Here is a 22,392-nt window from a genome sequence, read left to right on the forward strand (position 1 = left end):
GCTCTGTGTGTGACGGGGTAGAGCCATAACCTCCCCATTGGCCCTGCCCTGAATGTGACAGGGTGCGGCGCCCCAACCCCCTGATCTGCCCTGCTCTGTGTGTGACAGGGGGCGGTCCCCAACTCCCCTATTGGCCCTACTCTGTGAGTGACAGGGGGGAGCTCCCCAACCCCCTGATGGGCCCTTCTCTGTGAGTGACAGGGGCCAGTGCCCCAACCCCCTGATTGGCCCTGCTCTGTTCGTGACAGGGGGTGGCGCCGCAACCTCCCCATCGACCCTGCCTTGAGTGTGACGGGGGTGGTGCCCCAACCCCCCAATCGGCCCTGCTCGGAGCCCGACCAGGGGCTGCACCTAGGGATTGGGCCTGCCCTCCGCCACCCGGGAGCAGGCCTAAGCCAGCAGGTCGTTATCTCCCGAGGGGTCACAGACTGTGAGAGGGCACAGGCCAGTCTGAGGGACTCCCCTCCCCCCCCCCCTCGAGTGCACAAATTTTTGTGCACCGGGCCTCTAGTATATATATATTTAAGTATGTCTTTATTGATTTCAGAGATGAAGGGAGAGGGAGAGAGATAGATAGAAACATCAATGATGAGAGAGAATCATTGATCGGCTGCCTCCTGCATGCTGCCTACTGGGGATCGAGCCTGCAATCTGGGCATGAGCCCTTGACCGAAATTGAACCTGAGACCCTTCTGTCCGTAGGCTCAGGCTCTATCCACTGAGCCAAACCATCTAGGGCCTGTTGATATATTTTAATCAAAAATTGATGTGTGACACACAATGTTAAGGAAATCAGTGTAACATAATTACGTGTTTATTTTAACACTAGGGGCCCGGTGCACGAAATTCGTGCACTGGGTGTGTGTGTGGGGGGTGTCCCTCAGCCCAGCCTGCCCCCTCTCACATACTGGGAGCCCTCAGGCGTTGACCCCCATCACCCTCCAATCACAGGATCGGCCCCTTGCCCAGGCCTGACACCTCCGCCAGAGGTGTCAGGCTTGGACAGGGGACCCCCATCTCCCCCCGATCACTGGCTCTGGCCCCCGCCCAGGCCTGAGGCCTCTGGCCCAGGAATCATGCCTGGGCAGGGGACCCCCATCTCCCTCTGATCGCTTGCTCCACCCCCCGCCCAAGCCTGACGCCTCTGACCCAGGCTTCAGGCCTGGTCAAGGGGACCATCATATCCCCCCAATCCCCGGCTCCGCCCCCCACCCAGGCCTGATGCCTCTGGCCAGAGGAGTTGACCCTCATCACCCTCCGATCACCAATCACCGGATCGGCCCCTTGACCAGGCCTGACGCCTCTGGCAGAGGTGTCAGGCCTGGGCAGGGGACCCCTAGCTCCCCGCGGTTGCAGGCTCCGCCCCTGCCCAGGCCTAACGCCTCTGGCCTAGGCGTTCGGCCCGGGCAGCGGGGGCCCTCAGCTGCACGGCCCCGCGATCGTGGGCTCCGCTTTAGGCCCAGGCAAGGGACCCCTAGCTCCCGGGACTGCCAGCTTCGACCGTGCCCAGCTCCCATCGCTGGCTCCTCCCCTACTTCCTGCTATCACTGGCCAGGGTGGAAAAGGCGCCTGATTCTCCGATCATGGCTGGGGTGCAGGGCAAAGGTGGCCCAGGGCCGCCTTTGCCCTGCCCCCCAGCTCTTAGGTCCCCCCTGGGTTTCCAGTCACTGTCAGTGGCAGGGGGCTTCTTCCTGCTTTCCCTTTCGCCTCCCTGCATTGTGCCTACATATGCAAATTAACTGCCATCTTGGCAGTTAACTGCCAATCTTAGTTGGCAGTTAATTTGCATATAGCCCTGATTAGCCAATGAAAAGGGTAGCTCGTACGCCAATTACCATTTTTCTCTTTTATTAGTGTTGATTAGACAGTGGTTCTCAACCTGTGGGTCGCGACCCCTTTGGCGGTTGAACGACCCTTTCACAGGGGTCGCCTAAGACCATCCTGCATATCAGATATTTACATTACGATTCATAACAGTAGCAACATTACAGTTATGAAGTAGCAACAAAAATAATTTTATGGTTGGGTCATAACATGAGGAACTGTATTTAAAGGGCCAGAAGCTTGAGGACCACTGAAGGAGGCTGAGAGCTGCCTCCTAGCTCCACCTCAGTAAGAACTAGGACTTGGGTCACATGGAATGTCTCCAGTTCTCAGTTTTCTCCTCTTTGTCAGGAAAAGATGGGACAAGTTGATGATGACATTTCCATTCGGCCTAAGGAATTTCATAATTCTCAATTCTGTGCCTAAACACACTTACTGGCAGTCATGAATGTGGCTTTTCTAACATGACATCAAACATTTGGCATCAAGCAGACAGTCCTGGATGTTTAGAGATATTCTTTATGTTTTCTGATATTTTAGCATCTGATGAGACTGTTTTTCATTGTGTAAAAAAATTAAACTGTGTGCAAGAAGGAAAACTTGTGATTTCTATTTAGCTGAGGATTGTTGCCCTTACATATAGAAATAACTTACTCCCACTGAGGTAACCAAATGAATCTCCCATTTCTTGTGTTTTTATAGCCACAGAATGTCAAAGCTGAGTTAGTAACAGAACTAGAGCTTCTCCTGGGCTATCACCTTATACTCTGAGTACAATGTAGACAAAGTTGATTCCTGGGAAAAGTCTGACATAGCCTGGACTTAAAAGGACAAACCAAGGTCATTTTACAGACATACTATTTCAAAAAGAGATGACCTTAGATATGTTGATACAGATTAGGAAATTATTTAGGTATTACTATCCATTCACAAATGCTGATGTAGTCTTACCTGGGAATAATTCTAATGACTGTGGCAGGTAGGGACCTGCCTTGCCTCTTTTCTTGACATCCTGAGTCTTTCTCATTTTTGTCTACATCCGTCTCCTTCTTTTTCAAGTTTTGTTGTTGTTTTTTCCAGCGACTGTGGCACTTGCTTTTGATTTCCTGGTTTTATTCATCCCTGGACCAACAACTTTTTCCAGCTTCCAGGGTGATGAGAGACAGTGGGCAAGGAGCCTGCTATATTCCAAAAGGCAGGATTCGCCTGGCTTGATTCCTGAAATGTTTCCCCCAATTCCCTCTGAGCGACATGAGGGCAGCAACAGATAAAGCACAGCTGTGTCCCAGTTCTTTCTTCCTTGTTGTGTGCTTGTCTTTATGTTTTGTGTTTGCCTTTGTGGATTTGCCCAACTTTCAAATTAGGACATCCACACAGAGTCCATTTTTTTTCTGATCTGGAATATCCTAGAAAAATGAAAAAGAACTGGTAGAAGAGGGGACAACATTTATTTTTTATTCTGATAGTACAGGGGTAAGATATTGACCAGGCAATCCAAAGAAACCAAACACTTCTAATCCAGAGATTTGGATTTGAGCCTATGTTAACCATGTGACTTTGAACAAGTCAATTAACCTCTCTAAGGAAGAAACATCGTACCTGCCTCATAGAGGTGTAGGTAGAACTAAGTGAAAGAGAGTGGATATACACTTAGCAGTGCCTCGTCCATGGTAAAGCTCTCGGTAGATGTAAGTAGTGTTACTGCAAAGTATTAAAACAAATATGGCAGCCATCTAGTTTGACATAGTTACCATGGCCCAACAAAACCCTTGGTGGATGCAAGAGGAAAATCAATGGAAAAAAATTAATTCTGAAATAAGCATGATACATTATGCATGATAATGTTCAGAATTTAAAAGCCACTTGAAGGCAATCATCTGAAAAAGCAGTAGCTGGTTTACAAGATTTCAGCTTCCTGTAGTTTGTAAAAGTGTTTAGGAAGCACAGGGGTGCAAAAACAGAACAACTTCTCCCTACTTTTAACCTCTGAAGAAAACAAATACTTTCACATATTGTCTCAATAGCCACTCCTTGGGAAACTTCACAGTAATATCATAGTAATAAAAATAATAATGATGGACTTGGCTGGTGTGGCTCAGTTGGTTGGGCGTCGTCCTGTGCACTAAAAGATTGTCGGTTGATTTCCAGTCAGGTCAAATGCCGAGGTTGGGGGCTCTATCCCCAGTGGGAGGTGATCATAGTTTGCTCTCACATTGATGTTTCTCTCCCTCCCTTACTCCCTCTCTCTTTCTCTTTAAAAAATAATTTTTTAAAATGTCTTAAAAAGAATAATGATAGCTAAAAAAAAAAAAAGTTAATATTATTGACCTAATACATTACTTTTTCTTGGGGACAAATAGTTATCTCAAGGTTTGAAAGAAATGCAAGTCAAGTTCATGATTCAAATTGCTCACTTCTTTTTCCAGGCCATCCATTTTTGAGCCTTGATTTGAAATGACAAAATGGTAGTTGAGCAGATGATTCGGAAAGTCAAATACAACGTTAATCTCACTTTAGAGTAGAAGTTTGGAATCAGTTCAATCAACTGGATAAACCTGGTGATGATATAAAAAGATTCATTTAGCAAGACCCATGCTAGTTCCACAGGAAAAAACATTGTTCTTTGAAATAGGGTACATGAAGAATCTACTTTCTGATATAAATTGTGATATGGCTCTACAATAAAAGTGGCAAAGACAAGATACTTTACTTGAATGAATGACCTACTCTTATAAAAATGAGAGTAATACCACTTACTTGATGTATTAATATCCACATTCTATAATAAATTCAGTTGTTAAAAAAAATACTGTTACTGTGATTTTAGCTCTTAGTTTTCTGAGAGCTGAAACAAAATCAAAGGAAAGTTCTATTTTTTCTCTCATTTTCTGCTGGGAGAGAGCATACCAGAGATTCAGGAATTCCATTTCTCCTACCCTACAACCAGACAAATTCTAATAGTCAATAAGTTACATAACAGACAAAGTTACATAATAGACAATGTCGTCAGCAGTGATTTGTAGAGATTGCCAACACATTCTTCAGATAGCCACTTGTACTAATGATCCTATCTCAAGGCCAGGTGCATGATAAACCATAACTAAAATATGGAAATTATATGTTTACCTTTCATGTAATACCTTTCTTTTTTAAAAAATATATTTTATTGATTTCAGAGCAGAAAGGAGAGGGAGACAATGATAGAAACATCAATGATGAGAGAGAATCGTTGATTGGCTTCCTCCTGTATGCCCCCTATGGGGGATTGAGCCTGCAACCTGGGCATGTGCCCTTGATCGGAATCAAACTCAGGACCCTTCAGTCCGCAGGCCAACGCTCTATCCACTGAGCCACACCAGCGAGGGCCATGTAATATCTTTCTTATCAAGTCTCCTTTGCTCTTTGTCTTTCGTCTCTGCTTTTCTTGTACTTTTTGTCTTTTCCCTCTTTCCACCCTCTGTCTTTGTAGTGACCTCTTGACCTTCTTTTCTTTGCCCCTAACTTTTCCTCTTCCAAGCCCGAGTGCTGTCTGACGGTAGCTTTGCACAGTGGAATATTCTTCAGATTCCAAGATCTGTAGGATTATTGAATGTGTAAAGTGCTACTTTTCCAGGATTTTAAGTTATTTTCAAATTACTTATATAATTCCCTTTCTCCTTATGTTTTCCTTCATATTGAAATGATAAAGTGTGTTTCCAGCCATTGTGCTTTGAAACCGTGGTGAAAGGTACATGGTAACTGTTCTCATGTAAAGACTCCAAACAGCCAAGAGTGTATGGGAGCTCTCAGTACATACACAGCCTCGTTCAGGACGCTTCCCACCCTTGATGTTTCAAGAGTCATCAGCGAAAAAGTTTTTTAAAATAAAGGACAGTATATGGGCTCTGTGGTCAGATGCTTGTTTAGGGGCATGGACAAGGGAGGTGGCCTCCCAGCCTCCGAGGGCTGGCTTTCCCCTCCACTCTAGCTGATTGCTGTCACAAGAGGCTGTGAGAACACTCTCACCAGATCTTGGTTTTTTGTCTGCTTGTTTTTATCAAGAGAAGCTCAAATCTGGATTTTTATGTGCAACTTTCTAATTTTTAAAACACTCTGCCGGCCAAGCAGAACATAGCAAGAACCAAATGCAGCCCCCACAAGGTCTCCCCATGTATGAACCTCCCTGGCTTTGAGAGGCTAGCGTCCTAATAAGAGACAAATAGTCATCTCAAGATTTGAAAGAAATGCTGCAAGTATTGGACTTGTAGCAAACTAGACGTTTTCTATATTTTAAGGGTTTTGATTTGAGGTCAGTCAAATGATTGCAATAAGGGTATAATTTACACTTAAAGTAGGTAAAAGTTAGGATCAGGTCACGATTAGGATCAGGTTCCAATTTGTCATCTTAAACAATCAGGGTCAATGCCTGTCTTGTCTTGCCTGCTCTGAACAGGTCTCTCCGGTGCCGGGAAGACGACCATCAGTTTTGCTCTGGAGGAGTACCTGGTCTCCCACGCCATCCCCTGCTACTCCCTCGATGGGGACAACGTCCGTCACGGCCTTAACAAAAACCTTGGATTCTCCGCGGGAGACAGAGAGGAAAATATCCGCCGGATTGCCGAGGTGGCCAAGCTGTTTGCCGACGCCGGTCTGGTCTGCATTACCAGCTTCATTTCTCCTTTCACAAAGGTAAACTGATTTGGTTCCCACACACTGCCAGCCCAGCGCTCTCACTGCCAGGAACAGGAGTTGGGAGAGGGGAGGGTCTGGAGGAATGTTCAACTTCCCATCCTGCCCCCCCCAACCCCCCACCCCCCGTTCCTTGCTCCCCTCACTTGCTTCCGCATTTCCTCTGTTTAATATTGGTGATAAAGAGAAGTCCTTCATTTCCAGATGCCAGGGCACCAGACTACAGAAAGCCTTCCACACACACAATTGTAAGGCACACTTGGCCAGAGCTGAAAGGAAGAAAACATTAACCAAGAAAAACTCTAAGGCTCTATAATTTCATTTCTTCCCCAAACTCCGAGGGCTTAGCTCGCTTAAAGGAAACAGCAGTTTCTCCCCAAGCCTCAGGTTCTGGGTTTCATTGAAATCATGGGAGGGGGAGAGGGCCGGCTTGTCTGTGAGCTTCCAATAGGAAGCTCTGTACTTGGAACGTGTCCTTTGAATGAAGTGCTCCCACGTGGCCAGCCCTGAACTTTAGCAGAGATTCTTTCCCGGGGCTGTGCTCCGAAAGTCCTCAAGAGAGCTAGCTATGTTCGCTGGAGTGACCTTTCTGGGCTTTCTCTGAAGGAGAAGACTCCCGCCACCTCTGCTGGGCACAGACCCCACTGTTACCTTCCCATGATGTTTTCGGATGAAGAATTTCATGGGGAAACCTCTTCTTATGTTCTTAAGTGAAATTTTTTTTCCAGGATCGAGAGAATGCCCGCAAAATCCATGAATTGGCAGGACTTCCCTTCTTTGAAATATTTATAGATGCGCCTCTAAACATTTGTGAAAGCAGAGACGTCAAAGGCCTCTACAAAAAAGCCCGAGCTGGGGAGATCAAAGGTAGGAGAACCAGCTCAGCTGCACCTTTGCCTCTTGCGTCTGTCACCAATTCTTCCTGGTCTGTCTCCAGAAACCTGTCGGAAGTTTCAGAAGCTGTTCTCTAAAATTGCATATAGCATACACAACTTCTGTCCCACCCTCATTTCTTCGGTATGCCCATGGGCTTATTAAAGCATGGGTTCATATTTTTAAATAGTTTTTTAATCTTATATATTTTTATCTTTTAGCTTCCACATTGCAACTAATCTTTTTGTTTGGTTGTTTTTTGTTAATCCTTACTTGAGGATATTTCTCCATTGATTTTTTTTTTTTTTTTAGAGAAAGTGCAAGGGAGGAGGAGGAGAGAGAGAGAAACATCAGTGTGAGAGAGACACATCCATTGGTTTCCTCCCACACAGGCCCTGGGGGCCGGAGGATCGAGCCTGCAACCGAGGTACGTGCCCTTGACTGGAATCAAACCCAGGACCCTTCAGTCCGAGGGCCGACACTCTAACCACATTCCAAGGACTGTGGGTTCATATTTTTTAAGAACTGTCACCTCAGTGATGAGCAGTAAAGTTCAGGAAACTAACATGGATGAGTCCGTGTGAGCGTGTTCGTAGGAGTGCACCTGGGTTTTCCCATCTTTTCATTCTGATCAGCTGCAGGGGGCTTGGACAGCCAGATTTTGTGGCTCATTTGGGACTTTCTCTATTGAAAATGCAGCTGTGTATTTTCTCACGTACTGCTAGCGGTCCAGGATGGCTGGGTGACCTTTCCTGTTATAATCTGAATTCTCAGCTTAGCACATTATTCCGACATGTGTTATGTCTTATTGATTAAGAAGATGGTTCTGCTGGGGCAGATGTGATTTCCACCCTCTGCTTCGCAGGATTTACAGGCATTGATTCTGATTATGAGAAACCCGAGACGCCCGAGCTGGTGCTTAAAACCGACTCGTCCTCCGTGAGCGACTGTGTCCAGCAGGTGGTGGAACTTCTGCAAGAGCAGGTGGGTGGCCTGCTTGTCTTTTCTTTGCTTTTAAATTGAATAAGATCAGGAAAGATCATCTACTTACTGAAGCATTCTCTTTATAGTTTTCATTTCAAATTGTCCCCCATGCTGCTTCATTTCAGAACATTGTACCCCATACTGTAATCAATGGCATCCGCGAGCTCTTTGTGCCGGAAAACAAACTGGACCAAGTCCGAGCTGAGGCGGAAGCTCTCCCATCCCTGCCAATTACCAAGGTAAGAGGGTACAGGCTGGCCAAGGGGAATTATGCTTAAGATCATCAGTCATGATAATTCATGTACAGTTACTCTTCTTAATATTCACGGTATGAATAAGGAAAATGCAGTGTTCTTAAAGAAAAACGTTTCATCTTGTCAAATGTCTTTTAACCTCTTCTCCAATCAAATCTGTTGCCAAGAATTGCCACAGGGCAGCTGACACAGAGGCAGGCCAGGAAGGTAACTGTTTTCCATAGGACAGTGTTGCTTGATTGTCTTCATCCCTTCCGTTATGCCAAAGTGTGTGCAATAGGCAAGAATTGTTGGCAGCTACTGGAAGATTGCTTGTCAGGAACACAAGTGCTTCTTGGGCAACCGAGAAAGAATTTGGGGAAAACAAAATACAACTCAGAACTGAAGTGATATGAATGCCTCAATCTTTTTCTACTCTGCAAATTCTACTCTTTCCTCATCTGGGAGCATCTGGTCTGAGGAGAGAGGGAGGCAGCTTTAGTTGCATTTATTCTGCTGCCTGGAAGATACAGATGCAACCCCTGTAGACTTTTCTGCACAGACTTGGCCTTTTTATGAATCAGTGTTAGTTGGTCCATACAAGGTGACCATGTTTTCATTGGTATCTTTTTGTTGTCTATTAAAACCTTGTATATTTTTATAAGAGACAGAATACATTGGGAACCTGTTTCAGCTCGTGAAGACTCTATACTCTGATAACTCATGACAAATTTATACACAGAACCCCTTAGTCTACAAGATAAATTCTGAACATTCCAATGTTTCAGGCAGCTTAGAAACATAATTATAATTACAGTGTGAAATCATAGTTCCAATAACAAAATGGGCTTCAAGGTAAAAAAAACAAAAATCATAAAGAACTTCAAACAATCTAATGATTAATTTTTTTAGTCTGAAGAATGACAGGAAACGTTTCAGAGAAGTGATCCAGGAGCTGGGTTTTAAAGGATGAATAGGAGTTTCCAGGTGGGAAGGAGGCTAAGCCGGAAACCACATATGTGTTTAGACTATACATTGGCTGGTGTTGTTAGTGAATTGGCTCCCAAGCGGGCAATGGGAAGAGGTGGCAGTGCCTGCATGAGCCTCTTGGGCCGGAGCTTAAAGGGCTTTCAGTATCATGCTAAGAATTTTGGAATTTTATTTTAGAGTCAATGGTTTGCCCAATTCAGTCAACTAAATAGTGCATTTGGTGAAAAAAATATAGCCAAGCCAGAATTTGTGTGTGTGTGTGGTTGCGGGGGCGTGGAGAAGAGAATGAATTGTCAATGTTCCACACAGTTGCACACCATAAGGATAGATACAGCCTAAAGTGTTCAAATAAATCACCTCAGTTTGAACTCTTTTCACCACTCTTCTGTAGGAGAGTTCTAGATTCAAATGTATCTGGCCCCAAGATTATGGGTCGGCGTTAACACATGGGAACACTAAAAACATAAAAGGTTCTGCCTTCATCTTCCTGTCAACTGAATTAGAAAGGGCTGCCCTGGGGCCAGATGGCTGAACAGCAGAGCTTATGGAAATGTTCACCTGCTTTTCCTGTTTTGCAGCTGGATCTTCAGTGGGTCCAAGTTTTGAGTGAAGGCTGGGCCACGCCCCTCAATGGTTTTATGCGAGAGAAGGAGTACTTGCAGGTTATACACTTCGGCACCCTGCTAGATGGTATGGTTTTTTTGTTTCATTATTATTATTATTATTATTATTATTATTATTATTTGATATTGTTGTTATTTGGCCAATACAGTGAAATTCCCCAGATCGGAACAAATCTTGATTGGTGTATTCAATGCAACAGCTGATGGACAGATATTAGGAAAGGGGACTTGCGCTGGACTCAGAAATCCTACGGTTCATGACCTACTTCTGCCACGTATTCTTGGCTTTGGAAAAGTCACTTAACTCGTTGAAACTTTAGTTTTGCATCATCATTACCCTCCATTATATAAATACAGGTTGATTCTCTAAATAGATTTCTAGATTCTGTACCATTCCGAACACTGATTTTGCTCTTTTCCTCCCATTTGTCAACTTTCCATCTCCACATGGTTCCCAGAGCTTTTTCAAAACACAATACCAAGCCTCTGAACTCCTTTTCTTGCCACTCTTTATTATCAAAGAGAACATCTTTCTCAGAGTCCTCATAGGAGCAAGAGGTGCTAGTCCTTGGTTTGTAAATCTTGTGAAAACAGATCACTTATGGTGTGTCCAGTTCTATTATGTAGAAGCTCTGTTTTAAGGATTTTTCTGGTTATCCTCAAAGGATTATTGGTTGTTTAAAACCACGGAACTGAAGGTTTTCCTTGCACACAAAGCCAAGGGTTGGTTAAGGCTATTTCACCTCCACCGCCCTTTGTTGGCCCCGATACTCAGAGGGCAGCAGACAGGCGGAAGCATTGTCGCCAGATGCTAGGATGCTCTGGGCAACCAGGATGCACTCAGCACACGGTGCTGACCTGCAGGGCACCACTCACCCTCCAGGTGCTCGGTCAAGCCTCCTTCCAACAGCTGCTCTCCTTGGTGTGTGCTAAAGTGTCAATAGGCATGAACTGCACTAGGATGGCTTCACCCAGGAAATGCTAACAAGAGCGCATGGAGGCAGCTTTCTGGGCACACGCTGGTGGCTTTTAGAGGACTGATCTGGCCAAGGTCAGAAGCAAGTGTAATTCAGAAAACCTCCGGACCTTTCTCTGATCATTTCCTTCCTCAAACTGCCTGAGCTTATCAAATGGTACTTATCTGTTTCAAGACTCTGGGGAATGGCTGATTAAGTGGGAGGGGTGGTGGTAGAGTCACCCTGAATTTGTAAAACTGAGCAGGGCTCAAACCTTTTAGGAAGAAAACTCAAATCAGATGTTATTTCTTGGGAAAGATGTTCATATTCTGGGCTTGTGCCTCCGCCTGGGGAGTGGGGCATAAAAGCCAGAATCAGAGCCAAAGAAGACTCTGGTCAACATGGGCCCTCACCCCTCACTTCTCTGATCAGCTGTTCCATTATAAGCTGTGGCTGATAATGCCCCCAATCCTGAGACCTTCATTTCTTAGATTCAATAACATTCCAAAAGCACTTGATTTACGTATAGCTTGCCTTAATAATAATAATGCATATCTGTACATTTCACTGTTTGCAAAGCATTTTCTCAGGCCTTATTTCATTTGATCCTCTTGAAAGCCCTGGAAGACAGGCAACTATTTTTATGCTACTTTACAGATGAGGAGGCTGACCTCAGGTTAAGTACTTACTGAAGTTCATACATTGGTAATGAGGGGCCCAAGACCAGAGACCAGAATGTCCTGACAGCTGGCCCACTGCTTTTTCCGTCCCCGCTGCTCTTCTGAGGTCCTTTCCTATAGAAGCTAGTAGCTCAGGAAGTTGACATTTACCTCCTTGTCTTAATTTCAACACATGCTGAGCGCAGGCTGCATCGAGTAACTGCCACTGGACTTGGCTGCCAGCCACGAACGAGAGGCTGACCGTGAGCATATAAACCAGAGCTGTGGCCAGAAGGAAAGTGAACCACCTTGGAAGTGAGGACCTTATTGCGGACATAGTCCGTAACCTTTGACTAAGATTTGTTCTTTAAAGAAAAATACCAGGGTGATGGGTGTGGTTGCAAGGCCAATGTTAATGGAAATCAGGGTAACTTGGGGTCTAGGACTTCAGGGTGTGGGGACAAAAAGGATCCTGGAGTAGGCAAAATAGTTTGTGTTTTAACACATTGTTTGCGGGTAGTTTTTATCGCGCGCTAACAGGTGGCGCGGGCCATTTTTGCTAATTTTTTGTGCAAATGGCAACGTTCAGTAAAATTACGATAACTTTAGTTTACGTATTTATACGTTACCCGCATTCTACCGCTAGTCTATAAAAAACGTATTAACACGTGTCCCGCGCTCTACTACACTGGTAGAACGTATAATACGTAAAACGGGTAAACACGTTTCCCGCATACAATGTGTTAAGAAGGGGAGGAGGGGGCATTTCTCCTGGGCTTCCTAGATGTTGCCGGCTTCTTAAAGGAGGCTATGATCCAGAAAGATGAAGAACAGCTAATGCAGAAAATCGGTCTGGATAATTTCAGCCAAATCTCTCTCCCTCCCTCTCACACCATTTCAGTTTCCTTTCATGGTGCTCTTCAATCTGCAAAACACGTTGCTTTTCTTTTTCTTATTTGGTTCTTTCTACCACAAGGTGGGTGAAGCACCTGTTGCTCTCACTTCCCAGGTAATACAGGTGCCTATCTCTCCCCTCCCCCAAGCCCACCAGTCTGGGGAGACAAAAGAGGTCACTCTCCATTAATACTTGAATCCCACTAGTTCTCGACTCCTCCCTGCTCATAGAGAAATCCAGGTTCTTTGCAAAGCCTCCCCCAGTGTTTGTGGAAATTCTCAAAGGGTGTTGCCTGTGCTCCAGAGTCAGGCCCCCGGCCATACGCCAGTTGCCATGTGGGTCTGTGTGTCTCTCTGCACCCACAAAGGTGCAGATCCTCCCATTCACTCTAGCCACTGCTGTCCTTGTACCCAAGTGGGAAAGAGAATGTTCCCTTCCCCTGTGTTGACCTCACTTGAGGTTGCTCTAGAAGGTTGCTTGATACCCACAGTGTTAGAGGACTGAGTGAGACGACTCTTGTGATCTTACACCTCCCTTAATTCTCCTGTGGCTGCCACCAAGGCTATATTGGGTAAGGGGATAAGACCAGGTGTCATGCTGTTTCCATCATCCTTACCTGCTTCCAGCCTGTAGGGCCTATTTCTGGGACTCTTGCAAGACTCCTTTCTGCCCCATGGGAATTCTCTGCTGGCTCCACCATCTACCCCTGCAACCCGAAACCACTGGACATACCCTGGGTATAATCAGGGTTCAAAATGCCTCATGCCCTTCAGGAGTCTCCTCAACGCCTATGGATATCAATTAATAAAAACAGAGACCAAGGATATAATGTGATGCCCACTTCTACCAAAGTAGAGATGGAATATCATCTAATCTAATATTAGACAAACATGATAATTGACCGTACCTTTGCTATGCTTCCCACGGGCTAATCAGATATGCAAATTAGCCACCAACAAAGATGGCGGCTAATTTGCATATGTAGGCGCCAAGCGATGGAGTGAAGCCCGCTGGCCCTGGGCAGGAGCAGCAAGCGAAGGCTGGCGTGGCGAGCAAAGAGTGAAGCCAGCTGTGCCGGCCCCGCCCCCGGGGCCTGAGTGGTGAGCAAAGAGCTAAGCGCAAAGCCCGCTGTGCTGGCTCTGCCCCTGGAGCCCGAGCGGCAAGCAAAGAGTGAAGCCCGCCGCGATGGCCCCTCCCAGTGAAGAGTGAAGGCCTGGGTTCCGGGTGCCGGAGGAAAACTGGTGCCAGCAGCCAGGGAAAGGGGCCCCTGAGGAGGCCTAGACTGCAAGAGTGTACAGGGCGGGCTGAGGGACCCACCCGAGTGCACAAATTTTTGTTCACCGGGCCTCTAGTAGTGGATAAGAGTGTAAGCTATGGAGCCAAACTGTCTGGGTTCATATGCCCTTGATTCGCTATGAACCTGGGAAAATTACTTAAACTCTCTGGGCCTCAGTCTCCTCATCTGTAAAACAGATACTAATATCAGTACCTACCTCACGGGGATGTTGAAAGCTTAAAGGAATGCCTGGTCTAATAGTAAATGTTTTTATACATCAACAAACCTCCATGGCGTGCAAGTAAAGGAACTCGAACTCTTGAAGAGAACAAGGCTTATCTCTAGGCATGTCCGTTTGAAGTAGCACACAAAAAAGTTCATCAGCTATCCAACAAATATTTATTAAGTGTTCTCATATGCCAAGGTTTGGTCTGGCTGCTGGAGATAGAGTGTTAATGAAGACAGGTATGAGCTAGGTGGGACAGACAGTACAGCTCATTGTCCGAACCTGGTCCGGCAGGTTCTTCCCTCCACATGAGTGGTTTGTCAAACATTAAAAAACACACACACACAAAAAAACCAACAGATAACCAGCCCAGCTGGCCTGGGTCAGTGGTTGAGCGTCCACCTATGAACCAGGAGGTCACGGTTTGATTCCCGGTCAAGGCATGTGCCCGGGTTGTAGGCTTGATCCCCAGTGTAGGGTGGGTGTAGGAGGCAGCCTATCAGTGCTTCTATCTCATCAATGATGTTTCTCTTTCCCTCTCCCTCTCTGAAATCAATAAAAATATTTTTTTGAAAACCCAGATAACTGTATTTCAGTGAAATCTGAGGCAATCTGTACAACAGATGAAAGTAGAGCTGCTCCTGTGGGAGGGGCAGACTCAGCCACCCTTCTGCCTGGACAGCCACCCTGGAGGCGTCTGAGGAAGCCAGTTGCAACCCTGCCCTGTACCACATCGTGACAGGCAGAGCCTGGCTTGATGGCTTCTGGACTAAGTAGACAGAATCAAATTCCAAAAAATGGTTAACGTTTATATGTTAGAGGGTTGGGAAAGATACAATTCATATAGATATCATTTAATTTTAACCAATTCATGAAAATTTGAATCACCACCATCGAAAATAATTTCTATAGACAAAGAATTACAGAATTCTTAATCGCCTACAGTCTGTAGGCAATAATTCTTTTATTCTGACATTTTGTCAGTTTTAATTTTCTCAAAGATTCACATTTTCCCCTAAATTAAAAAAAAATTAGCTCAGTCTAATTTTTTTAGTGTTTCTAATAATTATATAATGAGTTACTCCCTATTGTCCTCAACGATCTACTTTCATGTCATTGTATTATTTCATTTTATTTCTCACTGGAAATATAAAGTTTGGGGGTTGTCAAATCTAAATTTAAAAATGGCATTACAAGTTTTTGTTCTTGACTGGCAACCCTGGGTTGGGTCAAATCATGGCAGCTTTGTGAGACTCGATCATTTAAAAGTAAGTCTTCCAGGACTCTGAGTTTCCAAGGCAGGGCTTAAGGGCTTTCCTTCTATCTGTCAGCATTTATTCAGCACTTAATGTGGTCTGACTGGCTTTTGACATAAGACATCACACTTAATCCAGATAACACCGCTGTGAAGATGTGCATATGAGGAAATGGGTACTGGAAAGGCCAACTCGCTTGAAGTCTCAATTCAAACCCAGGTTAACCCGGCCCGACCATTTGTGCTTATGCCACAGAGCATGTTTTCATGTGCTCTAACCATCTAGGATTCTAGGACGCTCTAGCTCCGTTTGCTTCTGTAGCTTCTCCCAAAGCCTGGTGTGGAACCATATGCAATAGTTACACCATCACATATTTGCAAGGGACAACTTCTTTCTGAAGTTGGAGGAGCCATTGACATGTTAAGATTATTTGAAAACAGGTAATCATCTAAAATAATGCTTTTGAATGTATTGAATAATATCCAGTACAAATCTGGTTTCACCAGGTTTTTGCTGACATTACAGTCACTATATTTTAAAATAGGAATAGCAAAGTATATTTGTGTGTTATATGTGTGAAGTTTTAATAGGAATTTGTTCCTTATTGCTTTAAGATTACTTTGGTGCAGAGCTGAAAACATGTTTCTTAAGTGTGTTTATATTTTTCTAGGCATGGTCCTTTCTGGTATGCACTTTAACTTTCCAAGTAGTTAAATCATTATATGTAGATTTATTATATTGATTAGAAATGGTTGAGAACCTAATTAAAAAAAAAATCCAAATGAACCAGTTGGAATTGCTAACAGTTCATGATCCAACTTGTTATAATAGAATAACGCTACATTCTTCTGTTGACTGGAGTCCAAAGAACAGGAAAGTTCTGGATCAGATGCAGCTGTTGTTTATAATGTTGTAGTTGGCTGACAAAAGTAAACTCATTTCTAAATTGTTGCACATTTTGTTCCTGAGATTTTAAAAGATTTTATGATCCTTTCCGCTAGTTACTGCTACTGAAGGTTTGTCCTCTATTTACTTTCACAAATCTGGAAATAGCATTTACAAAACATTTGTAATTGCTGAAGGATAAATCAATTCTAGATGCCATTTAAAGTGGATGCACCTGGTTGGATTGTGAATGCTCGTACTTCACTTGTTTGTGATGTGTGATTATGCACGAATTCAATGGCAAACTGATGATTGACAGGTATAGAACTGGGAATAAACACACACTTGCTGTAAGCTTCTGCACTGTTCCAGAATGGAAAGGTAAAATTCTGAAGATGTCCTTTATCTTTGGCATTGTTTTCCATCACTGTTTTTTTTTTTTTTCTTTAAAAAGCCTAGGTAAGCAATAAAAAGTAATTTAGTTTCTTTCCCCTAGAACAACCAAACAACCAAAAAGATTGTTAAAACGAAAGACCTGCAAGGTTAAAACAAAAGGCTTGCAAATTATTTAAAGCAAAAGCAAAATCATTCCACTGAACATGTAACCTTAAAGGTGTTTGAAAGGGTGAGGGCTACGCCCTCCATCTTGCCCCAAATCCTCCATTTTTGGGCAGAGCCATGTGCTCAGCAAAGAGCTCCTTTCCGGAAGAAGCCCAAGCCTCTGCTACCCAGACCTAGGATTTCTTTAAACTAACCAATGATAATCAAGGGACATGCGCGCCATAGATATGACCACATCCTGTGTAACGAGACACCGACTTGCACCTGGCCAATTGGCAGGGCCCACAGTCCCCTCTCCTCCCCTTACTCCACCCCCCTATAAAACTCCTCTTCCCACCGGGCTAGCCCTCTCTCTGCCACTTGGCTTGCCGTGTGTCGGTGAGTGTGGTCAGGGAGCCAAACTAGTTCGAATAAAGACTCTTTTGCTTTTGCATCGGACTCGGCTGGCTCCCTGGTGGGCTTTTAGGGATCTTGAAATCTGGGCATAACAATGTTAACCTCTCTCTTGTTTTCTCAATTAGACTATGCAGTGGATTTAACTATCTTTCACCATAAACCTCTGCTGCTGATACAGTGCTTTACAATATGCCTCCTCCCAGCAACCCAGGGAAAAACATATTATTTATTATCCCTACTTTCAAGTGAGGAAATTGAGCACAGAGGTGAATGGCACAGGTAGTCAAGGGGAGAACGCATGACTGAGTTTAGTGTTCTCTGCACAGGGCTTGGCCTGCTCTTATTGCCTCTGAACTCTGAAACTGGGGAGTTATTTGAATGACAAAACCCATTACTTTCTCTGCACAGTGTCTTCTTTTTGGTTTACAAGGGTTCGAAGAGCAGGTTACAGGATTTTATGATAGGGTTTCTTTATTGCTGGCAGTTGCTGTCTATATTCTGTGACATTCTTTACATTCTAGTAACTTCTGGAGAGAATTTAATAGGAGTAAAGTGAGATACCTGGAGACTTTGGTTTCATAGCTGCTAGAGGGAGTGTTTGGCTCCTCAAAACAGAACTCAGATCTCAGATCTTTAACTCTGTCGGAGGCATTCTGAATGTTGGCTTTTGAAAGTTAGGTTCAAGAGACTTCATTCATCTATGGTGCATTTCCTCAAATCCATAAGTAACTGCATTTGTTTTCTCTGGAGTTCAATGTTTTCTTTATTTACCTTCCTTTCCTTTCCTTCTGAGTCTTGAACTTTGGAACTCCCCACAAATCTCCCTAATGTTCTTTCGTTAGGGCTCCATTTTCTTCCCTGTAAGTACAACAGAGAGACTGACACATTCGCTAGGATGTTTGAGCACCATTACAAATGGAGAAAAACAGTTGTGTGATTTCTCTTGCATTAATTAGCTGGCTTCATTAAAACAGATGTTTTCAGGGTGCCAAACAGTATCCTTTTAAAAAGCCCCAAACTGAGAAACATCAATGTTTTTCTCTCTCTCCCTCTCCCTTCCTCTCTCTCTCAAAAATCAATAAACAGTAAAAATAACAGAATGTGTTAAACATAAAGAAACTTTAAGAAGTGACTCCATCATCATTAGTTATGCGGTTATTACACTGAGCTCTAATGTAATGGTGCCCTGAGGACTGGGAGACCATTAGGATTGTTGGCCTCACATTAAAGGAACCCCCGCCCCCCTCCCCCCATGACTCTGTATTTTTTGTTTCTGTATAAATTTGGTTTTTCCAGAGAAAAAGGAGGGAGGGAGGGAGGAGGGAGGACAGGAAGCGGGGAGGGAAGTGGGGAGAGGAAGAGACAGATTTATTTTAAGGCAGTGGTTCTCAACCTTGGCTGCACAGTAGAATCACCTGGGAATCTTCTTAAAATCCTGATTTCTGGGCCTCGTCCTCTGGAAATTCTGTTTCTTTGTTATGGAGTGGGGCCACAACATTAGTAACAGAGAAACAGAATTTCCGGAGGATGAGGCCCAGAAATCAGGATTTTAGAAAGATTCCCAGGTGATTCTAATGTGCAGCCAAGGTTGAGAACCACTGTTTTAAGGACTCAATTATGGCAGTTGTGGCAGTTTGGCTAGTCCAAAATCTGCAGGGTAAGCTGGCAGGCGGTAGACGCAGGGAAGAGTTACAGTTCAAGTCCAAAGGCAGTCTGTCTGCATTATAGGATTGTATACCTGAAACCTATATAATTTTATTAACCAATGTCACCCCAATAAATTCAATTTTTTAAAAAGGCAGTCTGCTGGCAGAATTTCCTCTTAGGAGGTCTAACTTTTTCTATTAAAGTCTTCAACTGATTGGATGAGGCCCACCAAATTATGGAGGGTAATCTGCTTTCTCAAAGTCTACTGACTTAAAATGTTCATCTCATCTAAAAATACCTTTAGAGAAATGTTTTTGAAATCTAGAAGAATGTTTGCCCAAATATCTGGATACTGTGGCCTAGCCAAGTTAACACATAAAATTAACTATCACCATTTCTATCTGTTTTTATATAGTTTTCCTGTCTCTTCCTTAATGGTCCAGCTATCATATGACATTTCTTGCAGCTGAAAATGTAAATTTTCTGAACACCACATTCCACATCTTTCACTTTGCTGTGTCATATGCTAAGAAGCCAGTAGCCCAGGTTTCTTAATTACCTTTTAAAGTAAGAGACTCATCAAGATGAGAGGCGCTCACTCTCCAAAGGGCATGAGCTTTAGTAAATAAACTGGATGTTGTTTTCACCCCTCCCTGTTCTTTTGACTGATGGTTCTCAACTGTGGTTGAGCCAGCAAGACTGGTGGTTCCCCTGTGAGTCTTTTCAAAACTGTTTAAGGGTGATGCTGCCCCTGGGCCACAGTAAACAAACAACATCAAGAGGTCTGCTTGTTTGGGGGTTCTGCTCACTAATATTAAATGTCTGGTGTGTTGTTTTTTTCTTTTTCTTTTTCAGTTCAATGTGTTAGCAGTGCAATTGAAGTCTAAATAGATAATGAGACTTGCCGGATGTTGTGACAAGGTTCATTTCCAAGGAAGACGAGAGGGGTCTTTTTTTGTTTGTTTAATTAGGGTTTTAAAGACTTTAAGCTCCCTAGTGCGTTGAAGTCAGGCCTGAGCTTTAAAACAGGGACCCAGAAGGGAGACACCCCTCCCTGGTCCCTTAAATTGCTGAGACAACCTCCACAATCTGAAACTCAGCCCACTTTTCACAAGTGCCCACCTCCTGCTTTGAGAAGCCCCTCGAGGACGTCTCATCTAGACTCTGGAGAAGCTGGTGCAGCTAGCACAACCATGTGGGATTTAGGTCTTACTGCCAATTGCAGGAAACGTTTGGGAGGGACATTGTGCACACCTGAGTCATCCGTACAGGACAGCACACTGTGAGTCCCATCTTCACGTACCACGTGGCTCTCTCTGCAGATGGCGTGATCAACCTGAGCATTCCCATCGTGCTGCCTGTCTCTGCGGACGACAAGACGCGGCTGGAAGGGTGCAGCAAGATTGTCCTCACACACGGCGGACGGAGGGTGGCTATCTTACAAGACCCTGAATTCTATGAACATAGAAAAGAGGAGCGCTGCTCCCGGGTGTGGGGGACAACATGTGCAAAACATCCCCATATCAAGGTAAGTTGCCAAACCTTCCCGAAGGACTTAGAAAAACTGGAGTTAGATGGAAGAATGCCTTTCCAAGACAGGTTTTTCAGGCTTTTCCTTGGAGGTCTTTTTAGAAAGGGGCAGAGAAATGTCTTTTATTTGGAGGGCTGGTCTAAATGAGCTCTTGTGTCCTTGGCTCCTTTGATGTCTGGGTCCCTCAGCTGAGTGGGAAACAACTGGGCCGGGAGATAGTTTAGTCTAGCGCAGCCGTGGGCAAACTACGGCCCACTGGCCGGATCCGTTTGAAATGAATAAAACTAAAAAACAAAAAAAAGACCGTACCCTTTTATGTAATGATGTTTACTTTGCATTTATATTAGTTCACACAAACACTCCATCCATGCTTTTGTTCCGGCCCTCCGGTCCAGTTTAAGAACCCATTGTGGCCCTCGAGTCAAAAAGTTTGCCCACCCCTGCTCTAGCGTCATAAGCAACTGTAGCTATGCACCACACCGACATTCACAAGGGAAGTCAGTTTCTTCCTACAGAATGGGTCCAGCCAGTCACTGGGAAGAGACTCAGAGTTCATGCTCTGTGGCCAGGGCGGAGGTGAGGGACATCCTTTCAGTAAACCAAAATCAGTGCAGATATTGGCAGAGTTTCCAGAGGGAACATACCGCATTTTCATCACTGGATATTTTTTAGATTGAAAAATGTACTCATCTGATTAGGATCATTTCAAGTTTCTCCTGCCTAAAGGCAAAACAGACTAAACCTCCTCAGATTCCCTCTCAACTTAGGTTTGATGGGTGGGAGTGGAGGGTATTATGGAATTGCTAGAGGTGGTTCATTTCCCATAAAGGAAAAATATGTGAAATAGAATACAAAAAGCATTCCTCCATCCAATATTAAAACATTAGGGTTGACATTTTAAAAGATTGGACTTGTCCAATTCCGTAGCCGGGGTAACTACTTTTCAGAAAGTTACAGAATAGAGAGCAACTTGAGGCCCAGCAGACTTTAAAAAGCACCTCTTATCTCTGAGCCTCAGTTTCTACATTTATAAAAGGAGGGATCCAGACTCAAAGTAACTCCAAGATCTTTTTCAGCACCAAGACCCTGCAAAATGTTTAAATAAATCTGTTCCAATCTGTTGGGAAAACATGTTTTTATTTTTTTACCTGAAATGTCGCAAGATAGGAAGGGCTTTTTCAAGGCCGCTGGTGGCAGCCTCTGATGGACAAGGTCAGTTGGCTGCAAAGCAGCTTTTCATTTGTTGGACCCAACTCTCCACCCTGCAGATAAGCAACTTCAATCTTGTTTTTAAAATAGTTTTATTGACTTTTCACCTTTTTAAAAATATGTTTTTATTGATTTGGGAGAGGGAGGGAGGGCTGGGAGAGAGAGAGAAAGAAAGAGAAAGAGAGAAAGAGAGAGAGAGAGAGAGAAACATCGATGTGAGAGAGAAACATCGATTGGTTGCCTCGTGCACACACTCTGGCCAGGGATTGAACCTGAAAAACCTGGGCATGTGCCCTGCAGGAAATTGAACTGGCAACCTCAGTGCATAGGATGACACTGAGCCACACTGAGCCAGGGCAGTCCTCTTTACTAGTAAACTTCATGCACATCCATCTCAAAGCCATTCAAACAGTTTCTCTCCCAGAGGCTGGCAGACTGTCCTGTAAATTGCTAGACTGAGAGCTATTTGAGGAATTCTGCTTTGGGCCTTCATTATGCCTGATAGCAATCATATAGATTTGTGATCTCATCTTCACTCAGTGACCTAAGGAATAGTTGCTTGTCGTCAGGCCAGTTCAGGTCGTTCTACTCTTTGGGCCTGACATCCACATACACATGATTAGCATTAAAAGGAAAAAAGCAACAACAGCACACCAACCAACCAACCAAACAAAACCTAAGGAATTATCTCTTTTCATCT

The 22,392-nt window shown here is 44.3% G+C and overlaps 1 protein-coding gene across 1 annotated transcript in view; it reads left to right on the forward strand.

Annotated features, from left to right (window-relative positions):
* Positions 1-22,392, forward strand: part of PAPSS2 (3'-phosphoadenosine 5'-phosphosulfate synthase 2) — a 70,689-nt gene that overhangs the window by 38,784 nt on the left and 9,513 nt on the right. The window contains exons 3-8 of the mRNA XM_059662728.1: positions 6,257-6,492; positions 7,221-7,359; positions 8,231-8,349; positions 8,475-8,588; positions 10,151-10,262; positions 20,275-20,480. Coding sequence (XP_059518711.1) covers positions 6,257-6,492; positions 7,221-7,359; positions 8,231-8,349; positions 8,475-8,588; positions 10,151-10,262; positions 20,275-20,480 — 926 coding nt within the window. The remainder of the gene's footprint in view (positions 1-6,256; positions 6,493-7,220; positions 7,360-8,230; positions 8,350-8,474; positions 8,589-10,150; positions 10,263-20,274; positions 20,481-22,392) is intronic.

This window comes from Myotis daubentonii, chromosome 13 (assembly GCF_963259705.1).
Source record: "Myotis daubentonii chromosome 13, mMyoDau2.1, whole genome shotgun sequence".
NCBI lineage: Eukaryota > Metazoa > Chordata > Mammalia > Chiroptera > Vespertilionidae > Myotis > Myotis daubentonii.